Source organism: Lithobates pipiens, unplaced genomic scaffold, assembly GCF_037356315.1.
Source record: "Lithobates pipiens isolate NorthernLeopardFrog02 unplaced genomic scaffold, aLitPip1_a1.2 Scaffold_18, whole genome shotgun sequence".
Classification (NCBI taxonomy): Eukaryota; Metazoa; Chordata; class Amphibia; order Anura; family Ranidae; genus Lithobates; species Lithobates pipiens.
Window position 1 is genome coordinate 280,393,797 of NW_027507758.1, and position 26,249 is coordinate 280,420,045.

The window sequence follows — 26,249 nt, forward strand, 5'->3', positions numbered from 1 at the left end:
TGCTGAAAGCTGAAAATTGGTCTAGGCAGCAAGTGCCCTGTATTGAGTTGGTTAAAGTGGTTGTAAACCAGGGGTGCCCAACCTTTTGAGGGCCACTTAAGCGACTTGGTAACTAGTCATGGGCCATAATAAGTGGAGCGGACAGAAGACAGATCTGTGTCCGCTCTGTATATGCAGAGCGGACATGGACACAGCCCACTCTACTCTGTGGGTCCCCCTATCCGATCCAACCAGATGTAAGGGGACGGTTCCCTTTCTGTTTTTTTTTTTTTAGTGGATCGGATTGGAGGTAGGTGGGTGCAAATGGACACAAGTCCGTTTACATCTGCCACTCCATAGAGGTGAACGGAGGGTCCACGTGGGTTGAACCGATCATGTGAAAGGGGCCTAAGGCTGCTTTCACACTGATGTGCGGCAGTTTACCTGTACTGCGGGTGCAGTACAGTGCACCTGTGGATTTCCTGCAGGTTAGCTGCACTTTGCCATTGATGCCTATTATATCATGCAGGTGTGGTGCACTTTCTGAAAGCGCACCAAACCCGCAGGTAATACCAGAAGTCTATGACTCAGTGAAGGTAACCAGAAGGTGCAATGCGCTGCACCTGCGGATCAGTTTGAATGCAGCCCAGTAACCACTGCAGAACAGATATGCCCATATATACACTGTTTTAGTAATAAACTTACCTTTAATAACAGTCTTCCATTCAGGTATCGCTGGCTGTTGCTGTCCAAGGCAGAATGCATTTGGTATCACTCTGCTTGGGACAGGAGCCGGCTCTATACAGGAAGCATCTGCAAAGGCTGCTCTGCTCCCTCCGCAGCCACTTGCTTCCTCTACCACTGGCTTCATTTAAAACATTGATGTTCTGGGATGGTGGGTCGGCAGCTGATGATCTGGTCTTGAGAACCTGCTATCCCAAAGCAGGAGGTCACGGGCCACATCAGAAGGCTCCGCGGGCCACTGGTTGGGCACCCCTGTTGTAAACCTTTACAAACCACTTTGACCTACAGATAAGCCTAGATTAAAGCGGGAGTCCGACGTTTTTTTTTTTTTTTTTTAAAAGCCAGCAGCTACAAATACTGCAGCTGCTGACTTTTAAAATAATGACACTTACCCGCCCAGCGCGCCCGCGATGTCGGCACCCGAAGCCGATCTCTCGATCGTCTCTTGGGTGCTGCCGCCGCCATCTTGGCTATGGGAATCAGGAAGTGGAGCCTTGCGGCTTCATTTCCCGGTTCCCTACTGCGCATGCAGGAGTTGCGCTGCACAATAAGGATGGTCCCCTCTGTCTCTGGGATCCGTGTGTTTCCCAGCAGACAGCGGGGGACTTTCGGAAAGGGGCGTAGATTCTGCGGAAAGGGGCATACCTTCTGCAGAATCTACGCCGGAAGTGGGTGCAGATACCTGTACTGTACAGGTATCTGCACCCTCCTCCCCCCTGAAAGGTGCCAATTGTGGCGCCAGAGGGAGGGAGGGTTCCAATGAGCGGAAGCTCCACTTTAGGGTGGACCTCCGCTTTCAGGCTTACCTGTAGGTCCAAGAAATATCTCCTAAACCTACACAGTTTAGCAGATATTTACAAAAAGACAGTCACCAATGTCTACGGTGCGCAGGCGCACTGAGCATGCCGCTGATAACAGCGATATGCCGTTAGTGGCGGCTCCCATGTGCGGGAGTGACGTCATCGCTGCTCTGGCACTGTGAGTGGCCGGAGCAGCGATACCCGGAAGAAGATGGATGCTCCGTGCTACAGGGGACAGCTGTGTCAGGTAAGTGACACATAATCAGGGTTTACTTCCTCTTTAAATATGCCCTGCCCAGTGTGGTTTGCTTTCCATCCTGTCTGGTGACTCCAAAATGTTCTCACCTTTGTACAAAAAAAATAAAAAAATCTGTTTTGTGTCTAGTCAATGCAAGTTAAAAATTCCCTTTGTTGCCTTTGACGCTACTCAGTACACTGCGCTTAGACCAAGGACACCCCAGTAAAATAGCAGTGCTCTTCCAATCACTTTGTGCTACATTAATAACATTTCACTGACACGTTCCCTGCAAAGAGCATTACACTGCAGTACAGCCCACAGCCGCCCGCTCGCACTTCACTACTTCATAACGTTTCACAACACCTCCCACAACTATACACTGCAGGTCTGGTGCCCCAGTAACAAGTGGGCGGGGCCTTAGGAAACGCTGGACGGCGTGACGTAAGGCAGGTGGTTCCGAACTTTGCTTGGCAACCGAAGCGAAGCCCCTAGCAACAGGACAGCACAAGAACCCCGCCAGGTACAATGAAGCCGCGCTTGTATGAATGTGTGAGGTGTGTGTGTGAGGGGCCGCCGTGCTCCCCAATACTTAGGATGGCTCGTACATTGGTGTGTCATTGTGTTTTATGCTGCTACAGCCACAATGTAGCTTCTCTATACAGCGGACTCGTGTTTACATAACAACAGTGAGAAGAACGTACAGACTGCGGTTCCTGGGTTAATGCTACACCATTTTACTATTGTCACTGTAACTGCACACTCAATTCAAGCAACGTCACTAATTATAATGACAACCAGATTACAAATTAACCACTTCACTACTGGTCACTTTTACCCCCTTCCTGCCCAGGCCAATTTTCAGCTTTCAGCGATGTCACACTGTACCCAAATGAAGTTGGCAGTGGCCTCTGGTGCTGAAATTTTGTTGGGGGTGCAAACAAACTGAAAAATTCTGAAAAAAAACAAAAAAACAATTGCATCCTCACTGTGTCATCAAACGCAGCTACTGTGCCCATCCATTGCCGCCTTCCCGCCGCTGTACCCATCAATTGCCACCACTGCCAATCAAACACAGCCACTGTGCCCATCAAATGCTGTCACTGTGCCCATCAAACACTGCCACTGTGCCCATCAAACGCTGCCACTGTGCCCATCAAACGCTGCCACTGTGCCCATCAAACGCTGCCACTGTGCCCATCAAATGCTGCCACTGTGCCATCATATGCTCCCATTGTGCCCATCAAATGCTCCCATGTGCCTGTCAATCACAGTGCCAGCCAATCAGGTTATGGGTAACAGACCCGAACACCTGATTGGTGGAGAGGCGGTTCAGTGTTAGGAAAGCGAATATTCATTAGCTTTTCTAACACACCTGGGTGAACTGCGAACGCTAAACCTGTCACTCACAGGTCACCATTTATGACACCTATTAGAACCTATGGCTCTAATCGGGTGCTTCAAAAATACACCTCTGCGCCGCTGTAATTCAGGCGCTGGGTGCCTGAATAGAGGGGGTGGCAGCGGCAGCCATGGATAGATTCTTGCAATGCATGAATCTATCCATTGGTCATAGAGGGGGTGGCTGGAGAGAGGGGGCGGCGCCTGTGCACCCTTATGGAGACAGCGACACTTGAAGTTTTTATAATTTTGTTCACACAAATAGAGTTTCTTTTAATGGTATTTATTCACTACTCTTTTATTTTTATTTTTTGCTAAATAAAAAAAAAAAAAAAAAAAAAAAAGACAATGAATAAAATGTGTTTTTTCTTTGTTTCTTTATAATTTTTTTTTTTAACATAATGTCACCAGTGCAGTACAGCCTTATTGATGAAGGATATGATGGTAAGCAGGGACACTGACTGGAGACAGCATGTAAAAAACAGTATCTATTGCATAAAATGACGTACAGGTACGTTGTTTCATGCAATAGAGCTGCCTTGCTGTAGTATATGTGTGGTGGGCGGTCTTAAAGTGGTTAAAACAGGTGGTTTTGCCTCTTCACCATATGGCAAATGCCACTGAAAAGCGATCTGAGCATGGATTGCTTTTCACAGGATCCACATTCTCAGCTGGTATTGTGAAAAAGCCCTAAAAAAGCAGTTCTGTTTGTACAAGATTAGTGGTCAAGATTAAAAGTAATGTACACACACATACATGTAGTACATACATACATAAAGTACATACACAAACACGTATATTCGTACATACATACACACACACACACACACACATATATATATATATATATATATATATATATATATATATATATATATATATATATATATACAAACATATAGCCATTTTAAAAATAGCAGTACTGTACCTTCACCCACACTGCTGGGTACTGCACTCCATAGTGCTGCCCCCTTCCCTGCTTTGTCCTTATCAAGCTCCTACTGTGCTGATGCGGAGGAGGCAGGAACTAACCAGCTTTTCCCAAGCAGAATGCTGTGGCGCCCTTGTCAACCTCAGATGGCACCCCTGTTGAGAAAGGATGGTCTAGCCATATAGAGAGGCCCAAAATCCAAGGAGCACTTTAAGACTTTCTATGGGCATAAATTACACATCTAATTTCCTGACTACCTATCACATTTATGGAGGCCCTGGAGCACCAGGACAGTGGAAACGCCAACATATTGACCACACTTTAAAAAAAAACGACACAAAAAGGTATTTTGTAAGAGGCATAGGGAGTCTTTTGGAAATGTCATTTTTTTAGCCAAAAGTTTTTGGAAAATGTGATTAGAATATGAAAACATTTTTTTTACACAAAGTTGTCAATTAGCCACCTCAATACAGTGCACTTGCACCCCCTTCCTGACCAGACCAATTTTCAGCTTTCAGCGCTCTCACAGTTTGAATGACAATTACTCAGTCATGCAACACTGTACCCATATGAAACTTGCGTCCTTTTTTCCACACAATTAGAGCTTTCTTTTAGTGGTATTTAATCACTAGTGGGTTTTTTATTTTTTGTGCTATAAATAAATAAAAAAACGTGAATTTTGTGAAAAAAAATGCCCTTTTCTTTGTTTCTGTCATAAAAATTTGCTAATTAGTAATTTTTCTTCATAAATGTTGGCCAAAATTTATACTGCTACATATCTTTGGTAAAAATAACCCACATTAGTATATATTATTTGGTCTTTGTGAAAATTATAAAGTCTACAAACTATGGTGCTAATCACTGAAAATGGATCACATCTGATCAGGCCTTCAGTTCATCTGGTGTATCTCATTTCTTGAGACACTAACAACTCAGGAAAGTACAAATACCCCCCAAATGACCCCTTTTTAGAAAGTAGACATTCCAAGGTATTAAGTAAGTAGCATGGTGAGTTTTTTTAAGTTGTCTTTTTTTCCCACAATTCTTTGAAATATGAAGATTTTTTTTTTTATTATTATTTTTTTCTACAAAATTGTCATATCATATTATCAGGTTATTTCTCACACACAGCATATGCATACAACAAATTACACCCCAAAATACATTCTGCTACTCTTCCCGAGTATGGTGATACCACATGCGTGAGACTTTTACACAGCCTGGCCACATACAGAGCACCAACATTGAAGTATTACCTTCAGGCGTTCTACGAGCAAAAATGACACACCTCATTTCACAGCCACCTATTACACTTTTTAAGGCCCTGAAGTACCAGAACAATGGAATTGCCCATAAAGTGACCCCATTTTGGAAAGCAAACACCCCAGCGTATAATCTGTGAGGCATAATGAGTCTTTTGAATAGTTAATTTTTTTCCAGAAGTTTTTGGAAAATGTGGAAAAAAATTAAAACGCATTTTTTTTTACACAAAGTTGTCAATTTATAAGATATTTCTAACACATAGCATGTATATAGCAAAAATTACACCCCAAAACACATTTTGCTACTCCTCCCGAGTATGGCGATACCACATGTGTAGGACTTTTACACAGCCTGGTCACATAGAGAGGCCAAACATTGAAATAGTACTTTCAGGCGTTCTAGGAGCATAAATGACATATCTCATTTCATTCCTACCTATCACACTTTTGAAGGTCCTGGAGCACCAGGACAATGGAATTAAACACAAAATGACCCCATTTTGGAAAGCAAGCACCCCAATGTATATTCTATGAGGCATGGCCTGCAAATAGGTACTCGGGTACTCTGATGGGCTGCAGATAGGTACTCTGGTACTCTGATGGGCTGGTGACAGGTACTTGAGTACTCTGATGGCCTGGTAACAGGTAGTCGTGTACTCTGATGGCCTGGTGACAGGTACTCGTGTACTCTGATGGACTGTGACAGGTACTCGGGTGAACTGTGACAGGTATTCAGGTACTCAGATGGACTGGGACAGGTACTCGGGTACTCAGATGGACTGGGACATGTACTCGGGTACAGTGATGGACAGGGACAGGTACTCGGGTACTCTGATGGGCTGGGACAGGTACTTGGGTACTTTGATGGGTTGTGACTGTTACTCGGATGGACTGTGACAGGTACTCGGGTACTTTGATGGACTGTGACAGGTACTCGGGTACTTTGATGGACTGTGACAGGTACTCGGGTACTCTGATGGACTGTGAGTGACAGGTACTATGATGGGTGGTGACAGTTCCTATTTATTGGGGGGGGAAATCAGTGTGATTGGTATACACTGTAAGCGGTAACGAGATGTTACCACAATCTCCTCCTCACACACGATCGGTGTGTGAGGAGGAGAACCCGGTAACATCTCGTTACTGCGGTTTGTTTACATTTAGTGATCGACTGTGAAACGTTCACAGCCGATCACGTGGGTAAACAGCCGGCCAATGGCTGTTTACCAGCGTCGGTGACGAGCAGTGTTCCTGGAAACACGCCTCCACCTACGTGCACGCGCCGTGCACAGTGGGGGTGGAACCATCTGTGATCGGCCGTGACTTCATCACGGCCAATCACATGGTAAACAGCCATACCCAATGGCTGTTCAACCCCTCGGTGGTGAGCGGTGTCTCTGTGACACGCCACCACCAAATAAACAGGGATGCGTGCGCAGGATCATGCACATTCCCAGTTTAAATGGGAGGACGTCATATGACGCTCTCCCGCCAGAATAGGTGTGCCGCCTGGCCGTCATTTGACGTCCGGCAGTCGGCAAGTGGTTAATAAGAAATTTCTAGACACACAGCAAGGGCATACTTACAATTACGCCCCAAAACACATTATACTACTCCTTCTGAGTACAGTGATACCACATGTGTGAGAACGTTTTCGAGCCTAGCCACATAGAGAAGCTAAAAATCCAAGGAGCACCTCAACCGCATGCCAACCAGCCGCCACGGTTATACTGCGGCAACATGGATTGGCTACGCAAATTGCCGTCCTGGCAGGAAGGCCTGAAGTTCTGGCAACTTGGGGAGAGCCCTTTACCATCAGGCTCAACCCTCGCTCCCATCACTCCTACTTAATTACATTTGGAAAGTACTAACCGCTCCTCCCCCCCCTCAGAAGGAGGTGCAGGTGTTCTCTCCCGAAAAGCTGTCCAGAGCTAGAACTACGCCAATCTAGGCCAGAAGACCAGGGACCCGACCCTCTAGCCAGACCCAATGCAGCACTTATCCTCACCAGGAGTACCCTTCCGGACTGCTCAGACTCAACCATGGGCCGGCCTTCTCGGCGTCTCTAAACCGCCCTTCCAGGTGCAATGGCACCATTGAATTTGCCTGCCCTCCCCAATGGGAGTAGCACAGTGCCTCCTCTGGCAACTGATAAGAACAGATACTACACTTGATCTTAGCCAAAAGGCAGAGAAGCTTATTCTTTCTTTATTATTTTTTTTATAACTTTGGGTGTGAGCCTCATATGTTTTATTTAGCCTTTTAAACACATTCCCCATTGAAATATATTTTGCAGTGTGTTTACATGCAGTGAATTTTAAACATTTCCATTTTGTGTTCTTCAGTAAAAATATTCCCCAATACAGCTTGGGGGGCAGCCCTAAGCCTTGGAAAATTTACTTTCTTATGCCGCGTAGACACGATCGGATTTTCCAACGGGAAATGTTGGATATGAGCTTGTTGGCGGTAAGTTCGACCGTGTGTATGCTCCATCGGACATTTGTTGTCGGACTTTCTGCCAACAAATGTTGGCTAGCATGTTCCCAAATTTTCCACCAACAAATGTGTTTTGTCTGACTTTCCGATTGTGTGTAAACAAGTCCGTCGGACAAAAGTCAAAAGTACAAACACACATGCTAGGAATCAAGGACGAGCCGGAAGTGCTTCGTCTTGTAAAACTAGCGTTCGTAATGGAGATATCACATTCGTGACGCGTCAAATTATGAAATCTCTCAATGAAGTGCATTTGCTTCTTCTTTTAATGGTATAATAATGAAGCTGCTTTGCTGCTGATATTCACAGAGTTATGACAAACTTATTTGTTTTTCTTTTTCTAGTGATCTCCAGAATAATATTTTATTTTTTGTGTTTTTTTTTCTAGTGATCACCAGAATAATATTTATTTTTCTGTGTTTTTTTTTTTTCTAGTGATCTCCAGAATAATATTTAATGTTTTCTTTTTATTTCTAGTGATCTCCAGAATAATATATATATTTTTTTTTTATAATTTTTTTTTTTATTTTGTGTGTCCAGTTACCACAACACTATTATTATCCTGTATTTTTTAACCTCTGTTGCTGTTCCTTGTTAATTTGACATTGTATTTTTGAAATGTACCTGCCTACTCACAAACAAACCGTCCTTTTTTGAAGTAAAACACATAGCCAAGTATTTGTCAAAACAAAATGTTTTAATTTAATAGGGGGCACAAGGTCATAAAAAATTAAGAGGAAGGCAACAATGCAGAAACAGTTGGAATTGGTGAAGCCTTTGTACCCCAGGGCAGACATCAATTATTTGACTGTCCAAATTGGTAACCTGAGGAGTCCATTTAATAGGCAGAACAATACGGTCCAGGACTCCGAGAGATCGGAAGCAGCAGCAGATGACATATATGTCCCGAGGCTGTGGTCTTCCAACATTGCGTTTTTTTGCCAGACCACACCGAACCCAGGCCATCACTCTCGACACTTCCTTCCAGACTTCCGTCCATGCTGCTGTGGTGGGTGGGGTGGCTGTGTTGTTGGTGGAGATGATGGAGGAGCATTGTCCAAATCACAAAGGTGTGTTTGACGGGTGAGTTCACCCCTCGTCCCCTTGGAGGAACCTGCGTTTCGGATTCGTTCGGGCTGCTTGGCAAGGCCTCCTCTTAGCTGAGGCTGAGACGTTCCTGTGTATGAAAATGGTACATAGTTTTAGGTTTTTAGTCATCAATCACACACAATTTTGAGCTTGTGACTGTTGCAAATTGAATCATAACAAATAGAAAAGACTATCATTCTGATACCAGCATTTTTCATTCTTGTCCCAATCATTTTTGGCTACTACTATCTATTGATATGTAAGCCACTTTGTTAAATCAGAAATTTGTGATCAATAACAACTAGTTAACATCATTCAATTTTTCACAAAAAATAGGTTCAACAATGCTATACCTGGGTCAAGCTGGGCTCCTCCACATCTTCTTCCTGGGTGGAAAGCCCAAGTTGAACCTCAAGAGCCTCAGCTGATGTTGAAGGAAGTGTTGCGAGGGATGGCCTGGGTTCGGTCTGATCGGACAAAAAAATGCAGGCTGTGATAGTACCAGAGCCTGGGGACATATGCGTCATCTCTGGAAATCTTGGACTTTCTTTCGCTCCCTATATTATATGTGCTTCTCAGGCTACCAATTTTGAGCTTCAAATAATTGATGTCTGCCGTGGGATACAATCCAACAGTTTCTCCATCGCTCCCTTCCTCTTTATCTTGTTTGACTAGTCCTTACATTTTACTTGCCAGAGACATGGCAGCTCCCTGTATTTTTTGATAAAGTCAGGCAGGAAATCTGGGACCGTAAATTTATCAACCATTTTATCTGCAAGACACAACACAAAAAAAAACCCTGATGTCACGCTAAACTCTCATCATCTTGTCCCAATATAGGCTTCAATCTATAAGCAGTATAGGCCAATAACCACTGATGCCCCAATTTACAATTGTACCTTCGTTTAACCACTTTCAGACCGGACCATTTTGCTGGCTTAAGACCAGACCACTTTTTGCGATTCGGCACTGCGTTGCTTTAACTGACAATTACACGTGCGACGTGGCTCCCAAACAAAATTGACGCCCTTTTTTTCCCACAAATAGAGCTTTCTATTGGTGGTATTTGATCACCCCTGCGGTTTTAATTTTTTGCGCTATAAACAAAAAATGAGTGACAATTGTGAAAAAAACGCATTATTTTAAACTTTTTGCTATAATAAATATCCTCAAAAATATATATATATATATATAAAAAAAAATTTCCTCAGTTTAGGCCGATACGTATTCTTCTACATATTTTTGGTAAAAAAAAAAATCTCAATAAGTGTTTATTGATTGGTTTGCGCAAAATTTATAGCGTTTACAAAATGGGGGATAGTTTTATGGCATTTTTTTTTTTTTTTTTATTAATAATTTTTTTTTACTAGTACTGGCGGTGATCAGCGATTTTTATTGTGACTGCGACATTATGGCAGACACATCTGACACTTTTCACACATTTTTAGGACCATTGTCATTTATACAGCAATCAGTGCTATACAAATGCACGTATTCCTGTGTAAATGACACTGACAGTGAAGGGGTTAACCAGGAGGTGGCAGTGTAGGGGTTAAGTGTGTCTTAGGGGCATTTTACTAATTGTGGGGGGCGTGGCTGTGTGTTAGTGAACACCAATCACAGGAAGCAGAGATCAGTGTCACTTGTTGCTAGGCACAATGGGGAGATGCTGTTTACTGCCGCATCTCCCCGTTCAGCCTCCCCGTGAAACGATTGCGAGTATCCCCGCGGTGATCGAGTCCGCGGAACCTGTGACCGGACTCACGTGGATGCCGACCGATGCGCGCGCCGGCGGCGGCGTGCACCCAATGGCACGGCGGCAATTTCAAGTGGACGTACCTTACGCCAATTTGCCTGCCCATGGCATTCTGCCAATGTACATCGTTATGCGCCGGTCGGGAAGTGGTTAAACAATCGACGATAACGATCCTCCGTCCTCCACTCACAGATCGTACGTACATCCATTACATCGCCCACGTGTTATGCTTTATATGCACTGTACATGCGTGAAACTCCACCCCATTCTTCTTTCTAGTGTATTCCCCGCCTCTTCTCTTTCCGGGCAGTGGGAGAGCACATGGAGGAGACACAGCAGGTGTGTGCTTCTTATCAACAACGACGAAAGCCCGAGCAAGAAACGTCCACATCCAGGAGGAGATATAAGGCCTCAAATATGTCCTTTGAAGAGATGGTGGAGCTGGTGGACATATTAAAGTGGATAGACTGATGAGAATCATAGGCCGTACAGAAACCCTAATGTGAGAAAGGCCAAGATCATGGCTAAAGTTGTCAGAAGTCTGCACAGGAATTTTGGGGTATGACGATCCAAGGATCAATTTAGGAAACGCTTGTCAGACCTGAAATTCAGGGAGCAAGATCAGTATAGAAAGATCAGGAAAGTGCTGTTAAAAAGTAAGTATTTGTCGTGTGTTTTCCTATTATTATTATTATTATTATTATTATTAGTAGTAGTAGTAGTAGTAGTAGTACTTTCATGCTGGTTCATGTGCTTTTCTTTACTGTTGTACAGTTTAAAATGCCAAATTTGAGGTTCGTGGACACAGGAATTGCTCCTATTAAACATTGTTCATTTCGACCACTAATATGTCGTTTTTGGCAGATGCAGGTTATCTACATTTGTTGATGCCTATTTTGATTAAAATAAGTTTATTACAATATGGTCTAGATGTGTTTGAAACTATAATGAAATGCCAACTTTATTTAATGTCAGAAGAGGACACTCAGCAACTGTTTACACATCAGGACGCAAGAGCATTAGTGTGGGACACCATAACACCCTTGTTATGGTGTCCCATGCAGGTGCTCCAGTGGATACTAGGGTCCTCTCCATGTGTGAAACTTGCACAAAACAGGTAAGTATTCCAGCTTTTGAAAGGGGAAAAATCATGTATTCAGCTTGTAACTGCCAAAACAGACAATTGGAAGACACTTCCAAGCAATGTTTCATATTACTATTTCTAGCCTAACATATCTGTCTGCTAAGTATACCTTTTTTGTATTCACATAGGGGAGAAAAGAATGAGGACATCTGAGGACACCAGTAACCCCACACAAAATGAAGAAAGGGAACTCGCCACACACCAGGAAGATGTGGATGCAGATGTTCAGGAAGTGCTGGGTGAAGTGGCTGACAACAGGTCAGTGTCTGATACCACAGTTTCAGGTAATAGGTGGATGCCTGCATATTTATAATACTTGGTGTGTTTTTTTGTGTTTTTTTAGGTGATGTGGATGTTGTAGAAGAAGAAACTCACTTCAGCAGCTGATCAGTGAGATCATGGTATGCAATCGTGATTTGGAAAAGATGAAACAAAACATCCATGATGTTCAAAAAAGACCAAGCAACATCATAGATATTTTAAGCAAAATCTAAACAAAAAAAAAAACACTTTAAAGTTGTCGTTATGTTGTACGTGTTTTTACAGTTTTAAATGAATTGCAAAGCCAAATTTTGAAGATGCACACAGTGTGTTAACATGTGCTATCTCCCATCATGGGATATCAATGTACGCATTTTGTGGGTGCAACCCCTTCCTCCAAACTAAAGTAGGTGAGAGGAAGGGGTTGCACCCCTGAAACACATCCATTGATCCCCCATGTTGGGATCTAGCACATGTTGACACACTGGGCTTATTTCAAAAAGGTAAAACCACTTTGCACACCATGATGCACCTGCATTGCACTTGGACTGCAAAAGTGGACTGTACTTTCTGAAATAAGCCCCAGTGTGTCAACATGTGCTAGCTCCCATAATAAGGGATCATTGAATGTATTTCGGAGTGCAACCCCTTCCTCTCACCTACTATAGTTTGGAGGAAGAGGGTTGCACCCACAAAACGCATACATTGATATCCCATGATGGGAGATAGCACATGTTAACACACTGTGTGTTTTGTGGCTTTAGCAAAATAGATATATGGAAAAGACACACATTTTAGGCATGGGCTCATGATAGAAATCCAAATTCTGAGTCCTAATTTGTGTGCATCTTCAAAATTTGGCTTTTAGAGGGTTGAGATGACCCCATCTGATGAAGGCAAGATCAACACAGTTTTGACATACTATCTCATATGGCCTTCACTTTAGCAAAGTCAAACTTTGTAAGTTTCTGAGTTGTGGATGTATATGTTTTGTTTTTAAAGACGCCTGTTTTGCCCCTGTTCTGATGAAAAGTCAGCCTCAGTCGCAACTTTGGCCAGATAGCTGGCTGCATTCTTTTGAAGGTAGTTGTGTAGAATGCAGCAGCTCAACACAACGTGGTTAAGTTTGTATTTGGCCAGGTTGATGGACATAAGAAAGAGCCTGAACCGGCTGACCATTATGACAAAGGCATTCTTCACCACTCTTTTGGCATGTGCCAGCTGGTAATTAAAAACCCTCTGCTCTGGGGTCATGTTCCTCATGGGGAATGGCCTCATCAGATGTTCCCCCAGAGCAAAGGCTTCATCCGCCACAAACATGAAATTGAGGCCCTCAACATTTTCCTCCAGAGGTGGCAACCCCAAGGTGCCATTTTGTAGATTGTCAGAGTTACAGCCATTCTTCCCAATGTCCAGGTAGATGAATTCATAATTGCCTGTTCCCACCGCCAACATCACTATACTACTAAACCCCTTGTAATTATAGTAGTACGACCCCGTATTGGGTGGTGGGATCATCCTGATGTGCTTCCTATCGATAGCACCACCAGAATTGGGAAAGTCCCACTGGTGGAGAAACTGGGAAGCCACAGTCTGCCTTTCCTGTGGGTTGGAAGGAAACTGTGGAGCCAAACAAGAAAAAAAATGAGTACTTTTGCACATAACATTGCAAGTAGATTAGACACAAACATTCCTGGCCAATATAAGTATAACATTTATTGAAATGAGTATTTAAAGATAAAAAGTATAAGGTCAACTTATCAAATTCCTCACCCTCTCTGGTGGCTCATTGGAAAAATTTTATGGTGTGGTGAATGGGTAGATGTTTTGGACAGGTAACCCTCTCCACTTCATTGAGAGCTGAATGCATAAATAATGTGTGTTACCTTGGCCAGCCCCTCCTTACTTACACTATTGGACAGGTAAGAAGTGTCATAATCCAAAAATATGAATACACACTGTCCAAATTAAAGCACATTTTTACATTTTGCAATTACCTATCAAGATAATAGGAGAACAAAACTTTAAACAGTAACATTTGAAAGTATTCAGGCAGTCACTTGCACTACATGCTTTGGTGAATTCATCCGTAAATATGACCACAAAAGAGGTAGGTATAATGTGTATGGGTTTGGCAAAGTCACTAGATAGAGTATTGGTATCGGTGGACTTAGTCGTTGGGGGGGGGGGGGGGGGGGGAGGGTTCAAAATGAATTTGGGCCCCCAAAAAAAATCCTCTTGCACTGAATTTAAGGACAACAATAACATTTCAACACATTTTAGGGGGTGTTTAGGGTAAGCACTACAATGGAGCTGACAAAATAAATTAAGTTACTAGGCTAGGTGTGTATGGGCCCAGGATAGCATGCTGGGGAGGTTAGTGAAGGCAAATATGCATGAAGGACAAAAAGGAGCATTGAAAGCTTACAGCATGCATGAGGACAAAGAGGACATTCACAGCATATTACAACCATGGTAATTGTGGAATGAAGAAATTAATACATTAGCAAACATTAAATACATAGAATGTGATGTTAAAGGATAAAACTTGCCTTAATATAGTCCTTCTGCAGGACTTGAATTATGGCAGAACAGGTCTCTGGAATAATGGTTCCCAGAGCCTGGAGGGAGATCGCAGTCCTGAACTTCAGGTCCGGGAGATTTCCCCCCATCACCAAGTACCGCAAGGTGGCGATGAGCCTTTGCTCGGGAGAGATGGCTTGCCTCATGCGGGTGTCCTCTTTCGTAATATAAGGGGACAGGAAAGTCAATAGACGGTGAAAGACGGAGTCCGTCATCCGGAAATAATTCTTGAAATCATCAGGGTTATTCTCCTGGAGCTCCCGCAGCAAAGGCATATGATAGAATTGGTCACGATTAAGCAACCAATTCTTGGTTCATGGACTGGACTTGGGTTAAAGCAATAACTCCAAGCCCAACAACAGCACGATCTCTCCGGTGAGAACACAACATGGCTAGTAAACGAACGACTGCTCAGAACGAACTAACAGAATGCACTGAAAATCTGAAAGGACCTGACAAGCACGACTTGAAAATCAGAAACGACCGGACAAACACACACTGAAAATTAGAAGTGAACTATAAAAAGAAGGCACTGAAAACCAGAAAGGACCTGACAAGCATGTACTGAAAAACAGATACGAACCAACAAGCAAAACCTGAAAAGCAAAAATGAACTGAAAAGCACAAGTCGTCACTCACCAAACTTCTACTAACATGAGATAAACACGAGATTAGCAGAAGGAGCCCTAAGGGTGGCGCACGACTATTGAACTCCCTTTTAATATTGGCTCGTCGTACGTCTTGTACGTCACTACATCCGTAATTGTTGCCCAACATTTGTGTGACCGTGTTTATGCAAGACAAGTTGGAGCCAACACCCTTCGAACCAAATTCCACGGTTTTGTTGTCGGAAAGTCTGATCATGTGTATGAGCCATTAGTGTTTTTATCTTTCCAGTTCCATTGTTACCCAGATGTTTTTGTATATCAGGGATACTGAATTAAAATTAAAATTCACGGAGGTCCAATCAGCAAAATTTTCTTACAGTGGAGGTTCAGGGTCTCATGTTTGTGTGATGACTGAGGCCCCTTTCACACATGCGGACCTGAACGGACGCTCCATGCAGGTCTATGGAGTGACGGATGTCAGCTGTGACATCCGTCACTGATCCGCTGAATCCAGGTGGATGGAAACCCTATTTTCCATCCGTCTAGAGGATCGGATCGGATGAAAACAAACAGGTGGTCAGTTTTCATACAATCCCCTATAGAGGAGCACAAAGCTCTGACAGGTCTGTCCCTGCACAGTGAGCAGAGACAGACCTGTCATCCGCCGGCTCAATGGAGTGATCCCTGCTGAGCAAGCAGAGTCCATCAAAACAAAGGGGCCTTAGATTCTTCACATCCTAGCTTTTTGTAGACATCAGCCCCCCCCCCCCCCCCCTTTAGGACTTGATCACCTTGACCCTTATGGTAAAATGCAGGGTTCTATAGCATGGGGACCTGTTACTGTGAGGTCCAGGAAGTGGCAGTGCAATGAATTCATTTTTATGCACCACAGCTACACAGAGCCTCAAGTTGCAGAAAAATGTACACAGTATGCATTTTTTCACACCACACTGCTCAGCAACCAGGGGCACTGTTACAGTGCCCTTGCAGTGACCTGTGTTTTTTTTTTTTTGTGCAGAAAAACAGATATCTGCACAAGTGTGAATGAGCCTTTATATCAGTGCCCTCACTCCCCTTTTCACATCCTAGCCCCCCTTTTACAAGATAGAACCCCCTTTACATCAGTGTCCCTCAGTTCCCTCTTTCAGATCAGTCTCCTCCTTTACATCCTTTCTAGACCTCCCTTCACATTACATCCCCTTTTTTACATCACAGTCCCCATCTTTATGTAGGTGTAGATGGACTTGACTAACAATTAAAGCTTAACTCCAACACTTTCTAACCACTTGCCGATCAGCCGCCGCCATTGTACTGCGTCGGCTTGTTTCCACAAATCGCCATCATTGTACGTGGGCTCGGGAACTATAGTTTGTGGGCGTCCACTGGCCAGTGGGAAAGCCAATCAGCGGCGGGGCAGACTCGATGTCCGCTGCCACCTGCAATCAGTGCAGAATGGGGCAGAATGGGGATCTGCTTGTGTAAACAAGTTAAATCTCCGTTCTGACAGGAAAAATCACACAGATCCTATCTTTCTGCTAATCTATGTGTTTCCCCAGGCAGCCCATGCCCCATAGAGTTAGAACACACCTGCAGGGAACATATTTAACCCCTTAATCACCCCTGATGTTAACCCCTTCCCTGCCAGTGTTAGTACAATAACAGTGCAAATTTTTAGCACTGATTGCTGTAATAATGTCACTGGTTCCCAAATAAGTGTCAAAAATGTCAGTTAGGTGTCCGCTGCAATGTCGCAGTCCCACTAAAAATTGCAGATCACTGCCATTTCAAGTAAAAAAAAAAAATAATAAAAATGCCATAAATCTATTCCCTATTTTGTAGATGCTGTAACCAATATACGCTTCTTGTGATTTTCTTTATTTTTTTTACAAAAAATATGTAGATGAATATATATCAGCCTAAGTTTTTTTTTTTTTTTTTGTAAAAAGTAAAAAATATTGCTTTTATTTTCAAAATTGCCGCTCTTTTTTTGTTTATAGTGCAAAAAATAAAAACCGCAGAGGTAATCAAATACCACCAAAAGAAAACTCTATTTGTGGGAAAATAAGGACATCAATTTTGTTTGAGTACAGCGTCGCATGACGTCAGAATTGGCAGTTAAAGCACAGGCAGTGCCGTATCGCAAAAAAAATGGCCTGGTCCTTAAGGGGGAAAATCTTCTGGTCCTTAACCACTTCCTGACCAGCGCACGACGATGTACGTCGACAGAATGGCAGGCATATTGGCGTACAGGTACGTCCAATATTCAATGCCGCCCTGCCATCGGGAGCGCACCGCCAGCGGCGCGCTCCTGCGCTGGTTGGGACCCTCGTGAGTCCGGTCGCGGGACCCGCGGACTCGATCGCCGCGGGCATCCCCGCGATCGTCTCACGGAGCGGCCGAATGGAGGAAATGCCGTGTAAACAGCATTTCTCCATTCTGCCTAGCAACTAGTGACGCTGATCTCTGCTCCATGTGATTGGAGCAGAGACCAGTGTTCACTAAATGAAAGCCCAACCCCTCCACATTTAGTAACACACCCCTAGGAACACTTAACCCCTACACTGCCACCCCCTGGTTAACCCCTTCACTGCCAGTGTCATTTACACAGGAATCACTGCATTTATATAGCAGTGATTACTGTATAAATGACAATGGTCCCAAAAATGTGTCAAAAATGTCCGATGGGTCCCCCACAATGTCGCAGTCACAATAAAAATCGCTGATCGCCGCCATTACTAGTAAAAAAAAAAAAAATAATAAAAAATTATTAATAAAAATGCTATAAAACTATCACTATTTTGTAAACGCTATAACTTTTGCGCAAACCAATCAATAATCGCTTATTGCGTTTTTTTTTTACCAAAAATATGTATAAGAATACGTATTGGCCTAAACTAAAGGGAAAAAAATGTTTTTTTATATATTTTTGGGGGATATTTATTATAACAAAAAGTAAAAAATAATGCGTTTTTTTCAAAATTATCGCTCTATTTTTGTTTATAGCGCAAAAAATAAAAACCGCAGGGGTGAACAAATAGCACCAAAAGAAAGCTCTATTTGTGGGGAAAAAAGGACGTCAATTTTGTTTGGGAGCCACGTCGCACGACCGCGCAATTGTCGGTTAAAGCGACGCAGTGCCGAATCGCAAAAAGTGGTCTGGTCTTTGACCAGCAAAATGGTCCGGTCTGCAAGTGGTTAAAGTGGTTGTAAACCCTTACAGACCACTTTGACCTACAGGTAAGCCTAGATTAAGGCTTACCTGTAGGTCCAAGAAATATCTCCTAAACCTACACGGTTTAGGAGATATTTTCAAAAAGACAGGCACCGCTGTCTATGGCGCATGCGCCATAGACAGTGGCGCACAGGCGCACTGAGCATGGCGCTGCTAACGGCGATATGCTGTTAGTGGAGGCTCCCATGTGCATGTGTGGGAATAACGTCATTGCGGCTCCGGACAATCACAGTGCCGGAGCCACGATAACCGGAAAGAAGATGGACGCTCCGTGGAAGAGGGGACCGCGGTGACATCGCTGGCTCCTGTGTCAGGTAAGTGACACATAATGGGCTACTATGTGATGCATAGTAGCCCATTATGCTTTACCTTTGCAGGGAAACTCAGGGTTTACTTCCTCTTTAAGTGGTTAGTCGGATACAGAAACTTTTTTGGGGATAAAGGCTTTACATAAATTAATAAAAACTGACCATTGTCAGACACCCCTGCTAAGTAAATTGTTTATCTCAACACTCCAAAGTTAAAGAAAAAAAGCTTAAAAAAGGAAACTGATGCAACCACCATGTGTAAGAATTGGTAAGCTGCAATATAATATATTTTTGTTTTGAGTTTAACACCGCTTTAATACAGTAATAGTGTAAACTTCACCTAACTTTCAGGGTTTAAGGCAGTGGTTCTCAACCGGGGTTCCACGGAACCCTAGGATTCTGCGAGAGGTCCCCAGGGTTTCCGTGTCGATCTGACTGTCAGTCGCAGGCAGCTGACAGGAGGATCGCAGACAAAAGCAGAGATAGGCATAGGAGCGGCTGGCACCCTATTGGCTGTAGCGTGCTGTTCCCCGCAGGCCCCTCCTCCCCTCCCATCCTTCCCGAGTGGTTGTATGTGACATCATCTGGGGTGGACAGGATGGGAGGAGGAGGGTCCAAGGGGGAACAGCGCGCCACTGGAGGAGATATGAAATGAGCTCTAAAGCCAGAAGAAGAGAGCAAGTACTGAAGTGTGCCCAGCTGTGTCCCCCCACAATGTGCCCAACAGTCGGTCCCATGTAATGTCCCCTGTCATGTCCCCTACCCCATGTAATGTACCCCGTCCCATGTCCCATGTACCCCTGTCATGTGGCCTGTTCCATGTAATGTGCTCTGCACCATGTAAGGACCCCTGTCAAGTGCCCTGTCCCATGTAATGTGCTCTGCCCCATGTAATGTCCCCTTTCCCATGTGCTCTGCCCCATGTAATGTCCCCTTTCCCATGTAATGTCCCCTATTCCATGTAATGTGCTTTGTCCCATTTAATGTCCACTGTCCCATGTAATGTCCTCTGTCATGTTCCCGGTCCCATGAAATTTCCCCTGTCATGTGCTCTGCCCAATGTAATTACCCATGTCATGTGCCCTGTCCCATGTAATGTGCTCTGCTCCATGTAATGTCACCTGTCCCATGTAGTGTTCCCTGTCATGTGCCCTGCCCCATGTAATGTGCTCTGCACCATGTAATGTGTCCTGCCCCATGTAATGTCCTCTGTCCCTTGTAATGTGCTCTGCCCCATGTAAGGTGCCCTGTCCCATGTAATGTCCCCTGTCATGTGCCTGTCCATGTAATGTGCTCTGCCCCATGTAACGTGTCCTGCCCCATGTAACGTGTCCTGCCCCATGTAATGTCTCCTGCCCCATGTAATGTGTCCCAAGTAATGTCACCTGTAATGTGCTCTGCCCTATGTAATGTGCCATGTCCCCTGCCCCGTGTGATGTCCCGTGTCCCATGTAATGTGTCCTGCCCCATGTAATTTGCTCTGTCCCATGTAATGTGTCCTGCCCCATGTGATGTCCCCTGTCATGTCCCCTGTCCCGTGTAATGTCCCCTGTCATGTGCTCTGCCCCATGTAATCTCCCCTGAATGCATCAGCTCTGCAGGAAAAGAAGGCACACGTTTCACATTAAATAGGTACGCTTTAATATTTAATCTTTTATTTAATGCTATTTCTACAAATAATTTTTACATCATACCAATGTTCCATGAGCTGTAGATGTGAACATTATTTCAGGGGTTCCTCGAGATCTCAAACTTTTTGCCAGGGGTTCCTCCAAGGTAAAAAGGTTGAGAAACACTGGTTTAGGCTTCTTTCACACTGAGGCTCTTCTAAACTGGCAGTAAAACACTGAGCACTTTTGAAGAGCTTTTTAGGCGCTTTTGAAGAGATTTGAAGGAGCTTTTGAAGAGCTTTGAAGGCGCTTTTGAAAAGCTTTCCATGAATTTCAATGGAGAGGGGTGTTTTTTCACAACCCTGACAGTGCACTGCACCAGTGTGAAAGCGTTCATTGATTTTAATGGAAATAGGTTTTCGTGAGCATTCCAGGCCCTGAAAAGCGCCTCAGTGTGAAAAGGGTCTTATGCCGCGTACACATGACCGTACTTTCCGGCAGACTAGGTCTGAAAGGGATTAGTCCGTCAGACAATCCGATCGTGTGTGTGCTAGTCTGAAAGTTTTTAGAAAAAAAAATCCAACGGACCTGGAAAAAGAACATGTTTCAAATCTATCCGACGGACTAAAATCAGGAAACTGTTTGTCTGTGTGCTGGTCCAAATACGATGCGGTTTTGCAGCACTGTAACAGTAGAAAATATGGAACTGCAAACCCCATTTTAAAAACAGATCAAATACAGATCAGAAGAAAGTAAAATTAAGGCCTATGTCAATCTGCTTTGGGCATGTGTGAACATCAACAGTTTCACATCAGTTAAAAAAGCTTTTAGGATCATTTAGAATTCAATGATAGGTACATTTATGCCTCTTTCACACTGAGGCACTTCTAAACTGCCAGTAAAACACTGAGTGCTTTTGAAGAGATTTCCGTTCATTTCAATCGAGAGGGGTGTTTTTTCACCGCCCTGCCAGTGCACTGCCTCAGTGTGAAAGCATTCATTGATTTTAATGGAAATAGGTTTTCATGAGATCTTTCACCGCTACTGCCCATTGAAAACAATGGGGCAGTGCGGCTATAGCAGCACTTTGCAGTGGTTTTAACCCTTTCGTGGCCAAATATCGCCGCTAAAACGATGGTAAAGCGGCGCTAAAAATATAGCCGTTTTACCACTGACACCGCTCCCGCCCCAGTGTTCATTTACAGTGCATCTGGAAAATATTCACATTGCTTCACCTTTTTAACATTTTGTTATGTTACAGCATTATTCCAAAATGGATTCAATTCATTATCTTCCTCAAAATTCTATAAACATTGCCCCATAATGACAACGAGAGAAGTTTGTTTGAAATCTTTACAAATGTATAAAAAATAAAAAAAACAAAAATCAGGTCTTCATAAGTATTCACAGCCTTTGTTCAATACTTTGTTGAAGCACCTTTGGCACCAATTACAGCCTCAAGTCTTTTTTGAGTATGATGCTACATGCTTGGCACACCTCTTTTTGGGCAGTTTCTCCCATTCTTCTTTGCAAGATCTCTCAAGCTTCATCGGGTTGGATGGGGAGTGTCGATGCACATCCATTTTCAGATCTCTCCAGAGATCTTCAATCGGGTTCAAGTCTGGGCTCTGGCTTGGCCACTCAAGGATATTCACAGAGTTGTCCCATAGCCACTAATTTGTTATCCTAGCTGTGTGCTTAGGGTTGTTGTCCTGTTGGAAGATGAACCTTCGACCGAGTCTGAGGTCCAGAGAGCTATGGAGCAGGTTTTCATCAGGGATGTCTCTGTACATTGCTGCATCTTTCCCTCCATCCTGACTAGTCTCCTAGTTCTTGCCGCTGAAAAACATCCCAACAGCATGATGCTGCCACCACCATGTATCTCTGTAGGGATGGTATTGACCGGGTGATGAGCGGAGCCTGGTTTCTTCCAAACATGACGCTTGCCATTTAGGCCAAAGAGTTCAATCTTTGTTTCATCAGACCAGAGAACTTTGTTTCTAATGGTCTGAGAGTCCTTCAGGTGCCTTTTGGCAAACTCCAAGCAGGTCATGTGACTTTTACTGAGAAGTGGCTTCCGTCTGGCCGCTGCAGTGATGGTTGTTCTTCTGAAAGGTTCTCCTTTCTCCAGAAAGAAACGCTGAAGCTCTGTCAGAGTGATCATCGGTACTTGGTCGCCTCCCTGACTAAGACCCTTCTCCCCCCGATCGCTCAGTTTTTGGCCAAGCGGCCTGATCTAGGAAAAGTTCTGGTGGTTGCAAACTTCTTCCATTTACAGATGCTCACTGTGCTCATTGGGACCTCCAATGCTGCAGAAATTTTTCTGTATCCTTCTCAAGATCTGTGCCTTGGACTTTCATGGTTTGGTTTGTGTTCTGATGCACTGTTAACTGTGGAACCTTATATAGACAGGTGTGTGCCTTTCCAAATCATGTCCAATCAATTGAATTTACCGCAGGTGGGCTCCAATCTAGTTGTAGACACATCTTGTTTTGTTTTTTATTTTTAATACATTTGAAAATATTTCAAACAAACTTTTTTCACATTGTCATTATGGGGCATTGTTTGTATAATTGTAAGGAAAATAATGAATTTAATCCAGTTTGGAATAAGGCTGTAACATAAAATGTGTAAAAAGTGAAGCAATGTGAATACTGTACTTTCCGGATGCACTGTACAATATGGCTGTAAGAGTATGCTTGGAAATCAGTTCTTACCCATTCCACGTACCCTCTAGAAAGGGGTCATAATGTGTGGACTGACCAGAAGTGCCAGTGGCAGCACAGGGCAGTCTCCCGATAGAGGGGTACAGCCAGTCACCCAGTACCTGGTCTGAACTTCATTGACTCAGCGGGGTGGGGGGGGGGGTCTTTTAGAGCCCCAGCTGGATGTCTAATCTCCTCCCTATACATGCCCTATACATCTCCCTCTTTCTCCTGGATACTTACATTCTTTGCACACAGCAGAGGCATCTTCAGGGATTGGGACCACCTTTTGGGACCCTGGACACAGGGAGGTAAGATACAGGGTGGTTAGCAGATGGGGCTTTGTGCATTTAAACAAGGAAGCAAGTGGGGAACACTGCAACCTTTTGACTGCTGCCAGAAACAGAGCCCTGATTCAGAGTCCTCATCCCTCTCCTTCTTTGGTCCACAGCCTTCACCTTCTCTTGTCCACAGTCCTAATCTCTTCCTCCTTTGGTCCAGAGCCAGCATATCCTCCTCCTTTGGTCCACAGCCCTAACCTCTTCCTCCTCTGGTTCACAACCCTCATCCCCTCCTCCACCGGCCCATAGCCCTCATCCTCTGCAAGCAACAGCGCTCACACAGCCCTTTGGTTTCACTGTTAGGATGTGTTCCGCCAATGCGTGCTTTTTTCAAGCTTACTATATGTCTGCTATGCCAGGCCAAGAGGCTCACACCTTCAGCTTGTCATTTTGGACACCTTTCAGCTGTTATGCATTATACCACTGTTATACCACTGTTACTCAACTACCACATGGCCATACCTGTATTTATCCTAAAGATACATGACTGGTGTGCCAGAGCCTAGGGCAGCAGAGTAGGGGTGGTGTTTGGGGGTAGCAAGGCTGCCTATAGTGGGGTACAAGCAGCACTACTTTAAAAATGGGGGTGCTGTCAGGTAGCCTGTAAAGGTGCTTGTAGGTACCCTGTCAGGTAGGCTGTACGGGGCCTCATCATTTCTAACGAAGACCCTGGGCAATTGTGGGCAACAGTTTATGAACCCTCTCCAAGATGTGTTTTGATTTTTAGTAATTCAATAATAAATGAACACTTGACATACATACATTTTACAATTTCTTTGCACAGTGAGGAGAAAATTGAGTACATACATTTTACAATTTCTTTGTACAGTAAGGAGAAATGTGGCTATGTTTGTGATCATGATGTTTGATAAAAGCACTCTATTTGCAAAGTTTAATTGTTCTAAAATGTGCCTATGTAAACCCTAGTGTGTTTTTATACATTTACTGTATCCTTTCCTTGGGATACCTTTGCACAACAAGGTTATATAGAATATAATGAAGAATATATTTCAGATGATTATAGGTATTACAAGTTGTCTGCATATGCTCTGCCAATATGTCATTTGATGTTACATATGTTAAAATGTATTTAGAGTACAAATACACATCCCATTCTAGTCTTGTACATCCCCTTAATCATTTCCTACTCTTTCATTGGATCTCCCTACTCACGGAGTCTGTGTTATCCTCACACACAGCGTAGGGAGGGGGAGCGAGCAACGCTTGCCTCAGTCACTGCACAGTCACATCCCTCAGGCTGCACATCAGCACATTGCTCTTTCTTAATTCATCTCCCATTGTGGTTTTATTGTCTCTGGAGTGTCAACAATTTCCTATCCTCTCTCGCTGCTTTTTAGGGGGAGGTGAGAGGGATTTAAAGCCCTGAAGATGGCGACTGGGATGAGCTGGCAGCAGCAACAGCATTATTACGGTGGAGGGGCTTCTGCCAGTGCTGCCAAGTTTGTACCCTCATCTTCTGGTGTGATGGCACATCAAGCCGGTTTGAACATGGAGTACACTGCAGACCTGCACCTTAAGATGAGCAAAAAGATAGCACAGCTGACCAAGGTAATTGACAGTTGCTGATGGGTCTATGATGTTGGAATGTTTGCTTAGGTTGGCCTTCAAATTGTTTCCTTCTAATATCATAAATTGTGATATAATGCTGATCAAAGCATGCAACACTAAAAATCAAGATTGCTTGAAATTAGTATGGAAAGGAGCCATTCATAAGTTTCTTGATATCATTGTATAGTTACTTTGGGGAACTTAGATTTACTTATGCAGTAACATGGTAGTGCTGCAATACCTGCTTACATTTGAGCTACACCTTACTGCAATGTTCCTCTTGGTAGATGTGCTAACTCTGCAGGTTTAGATATTCAAATACTTTATAGGTATTCGTTTTTATATTTGTAGATAAATTGAATATAACTTTAGTGACATATCATTTGGGCAGACATGCTTTTCTTCCCATGTGGTAATACCTAAAATATCCTACAAATCATATATGAGTATCAATTATTTTTTTCTATTATTCCTATATTCTTAGACAGGCTTTTGGGTTTTTGATTTTGCATGTGCACCCACTATATACCACTGCTAATGATGTGGACCTGTCTTCTACACATAGAGTATCTTTCTTTTATTTACTGTAATATGTCAATAATCTACATTTGTTTCCTAATTTTTGGAAGGTTCAGTGATGGGAGCCATCTTTTTTTTCTTTTTTTTTTTGTCAAGTCTGATAAGTTAATCTTCTTTCTATTTGCATATGCCTGTGACAAAGAATTTCTAAGAGGCACAGCAGCATATGACAAGAAAAGACCAAAAATAGCCAACAAGTATAACATTGCATGCACTACTTAAAATGGTTGATTGTAATGAATTGTGACATATTCATTTTAATAAATGATACTTTTTGCATGGCTGCGGATTGTCATATACTGTAACGCAATTAAATATTTTAGATGGCATTTGACAAAAGACAAAGTTGCTTTGGAAGTAAGATAAAAGAATGACACTCACCAATATACTGATGGTGTGTGCGGAAGTGTTAGTAGGTATGATCCTTCATATGGCTACCAGTACCTGATGTGTGCCTCATGCTGGGCACAACTTGTGGATGTTATCTTTCACACCTGGCTTGCTTTCTGGAATGCAGAGTACACACTGAACCAGTCAGTGCCTGCCTATAGAATTGAGGCATGTACCTGGTCCTTTATATCTGCCGATAAATGACAAGAAGGCTTTTCCAGATTCTGCT

At 43.5% G+C, this 26,249-nt stretch overlaps 1 protein-coding gene and 1 pseudogene across 6 annotated transcripts in view; one reads left to right on the forward strand and one right to left on the reverse strand.

Annotated features, from left to right (window-relative positions):
• The first annotated feature begins 2,174 nt into the window (after positions 1–2,174).
• Positions 2,175–26,249, forward strand: part of FAM184A (family with sequence similarity 184 member A) — a 300,376-nt gene continuing 276,301 nt past the window's right edge. For all 6 annotated transcript variants that reach the window (XM_077487031.1, XM_077487035.1, XM_077487036.1 and 3 more), the window contains exons 1-2: positions 2,175–2,281; positions 24,841–25,051. In XM_077487031.1, the coding sequence (XP_077343157.1) occupies positions 24,872–25,051 (180 nt within the window). In that variant the 5' untranslated portion in view covers positions 2,175–2,281; positions 24,841–24,871. The remainder of the gene's footprint in view (positions 2,282–24,840; positions 25,052–26,249) is intronic.
• LOC143990604 (U2 spliceosomal RNA) lies at positions 7,448–7,552 on the reverse strand (annotated as a pseudogene).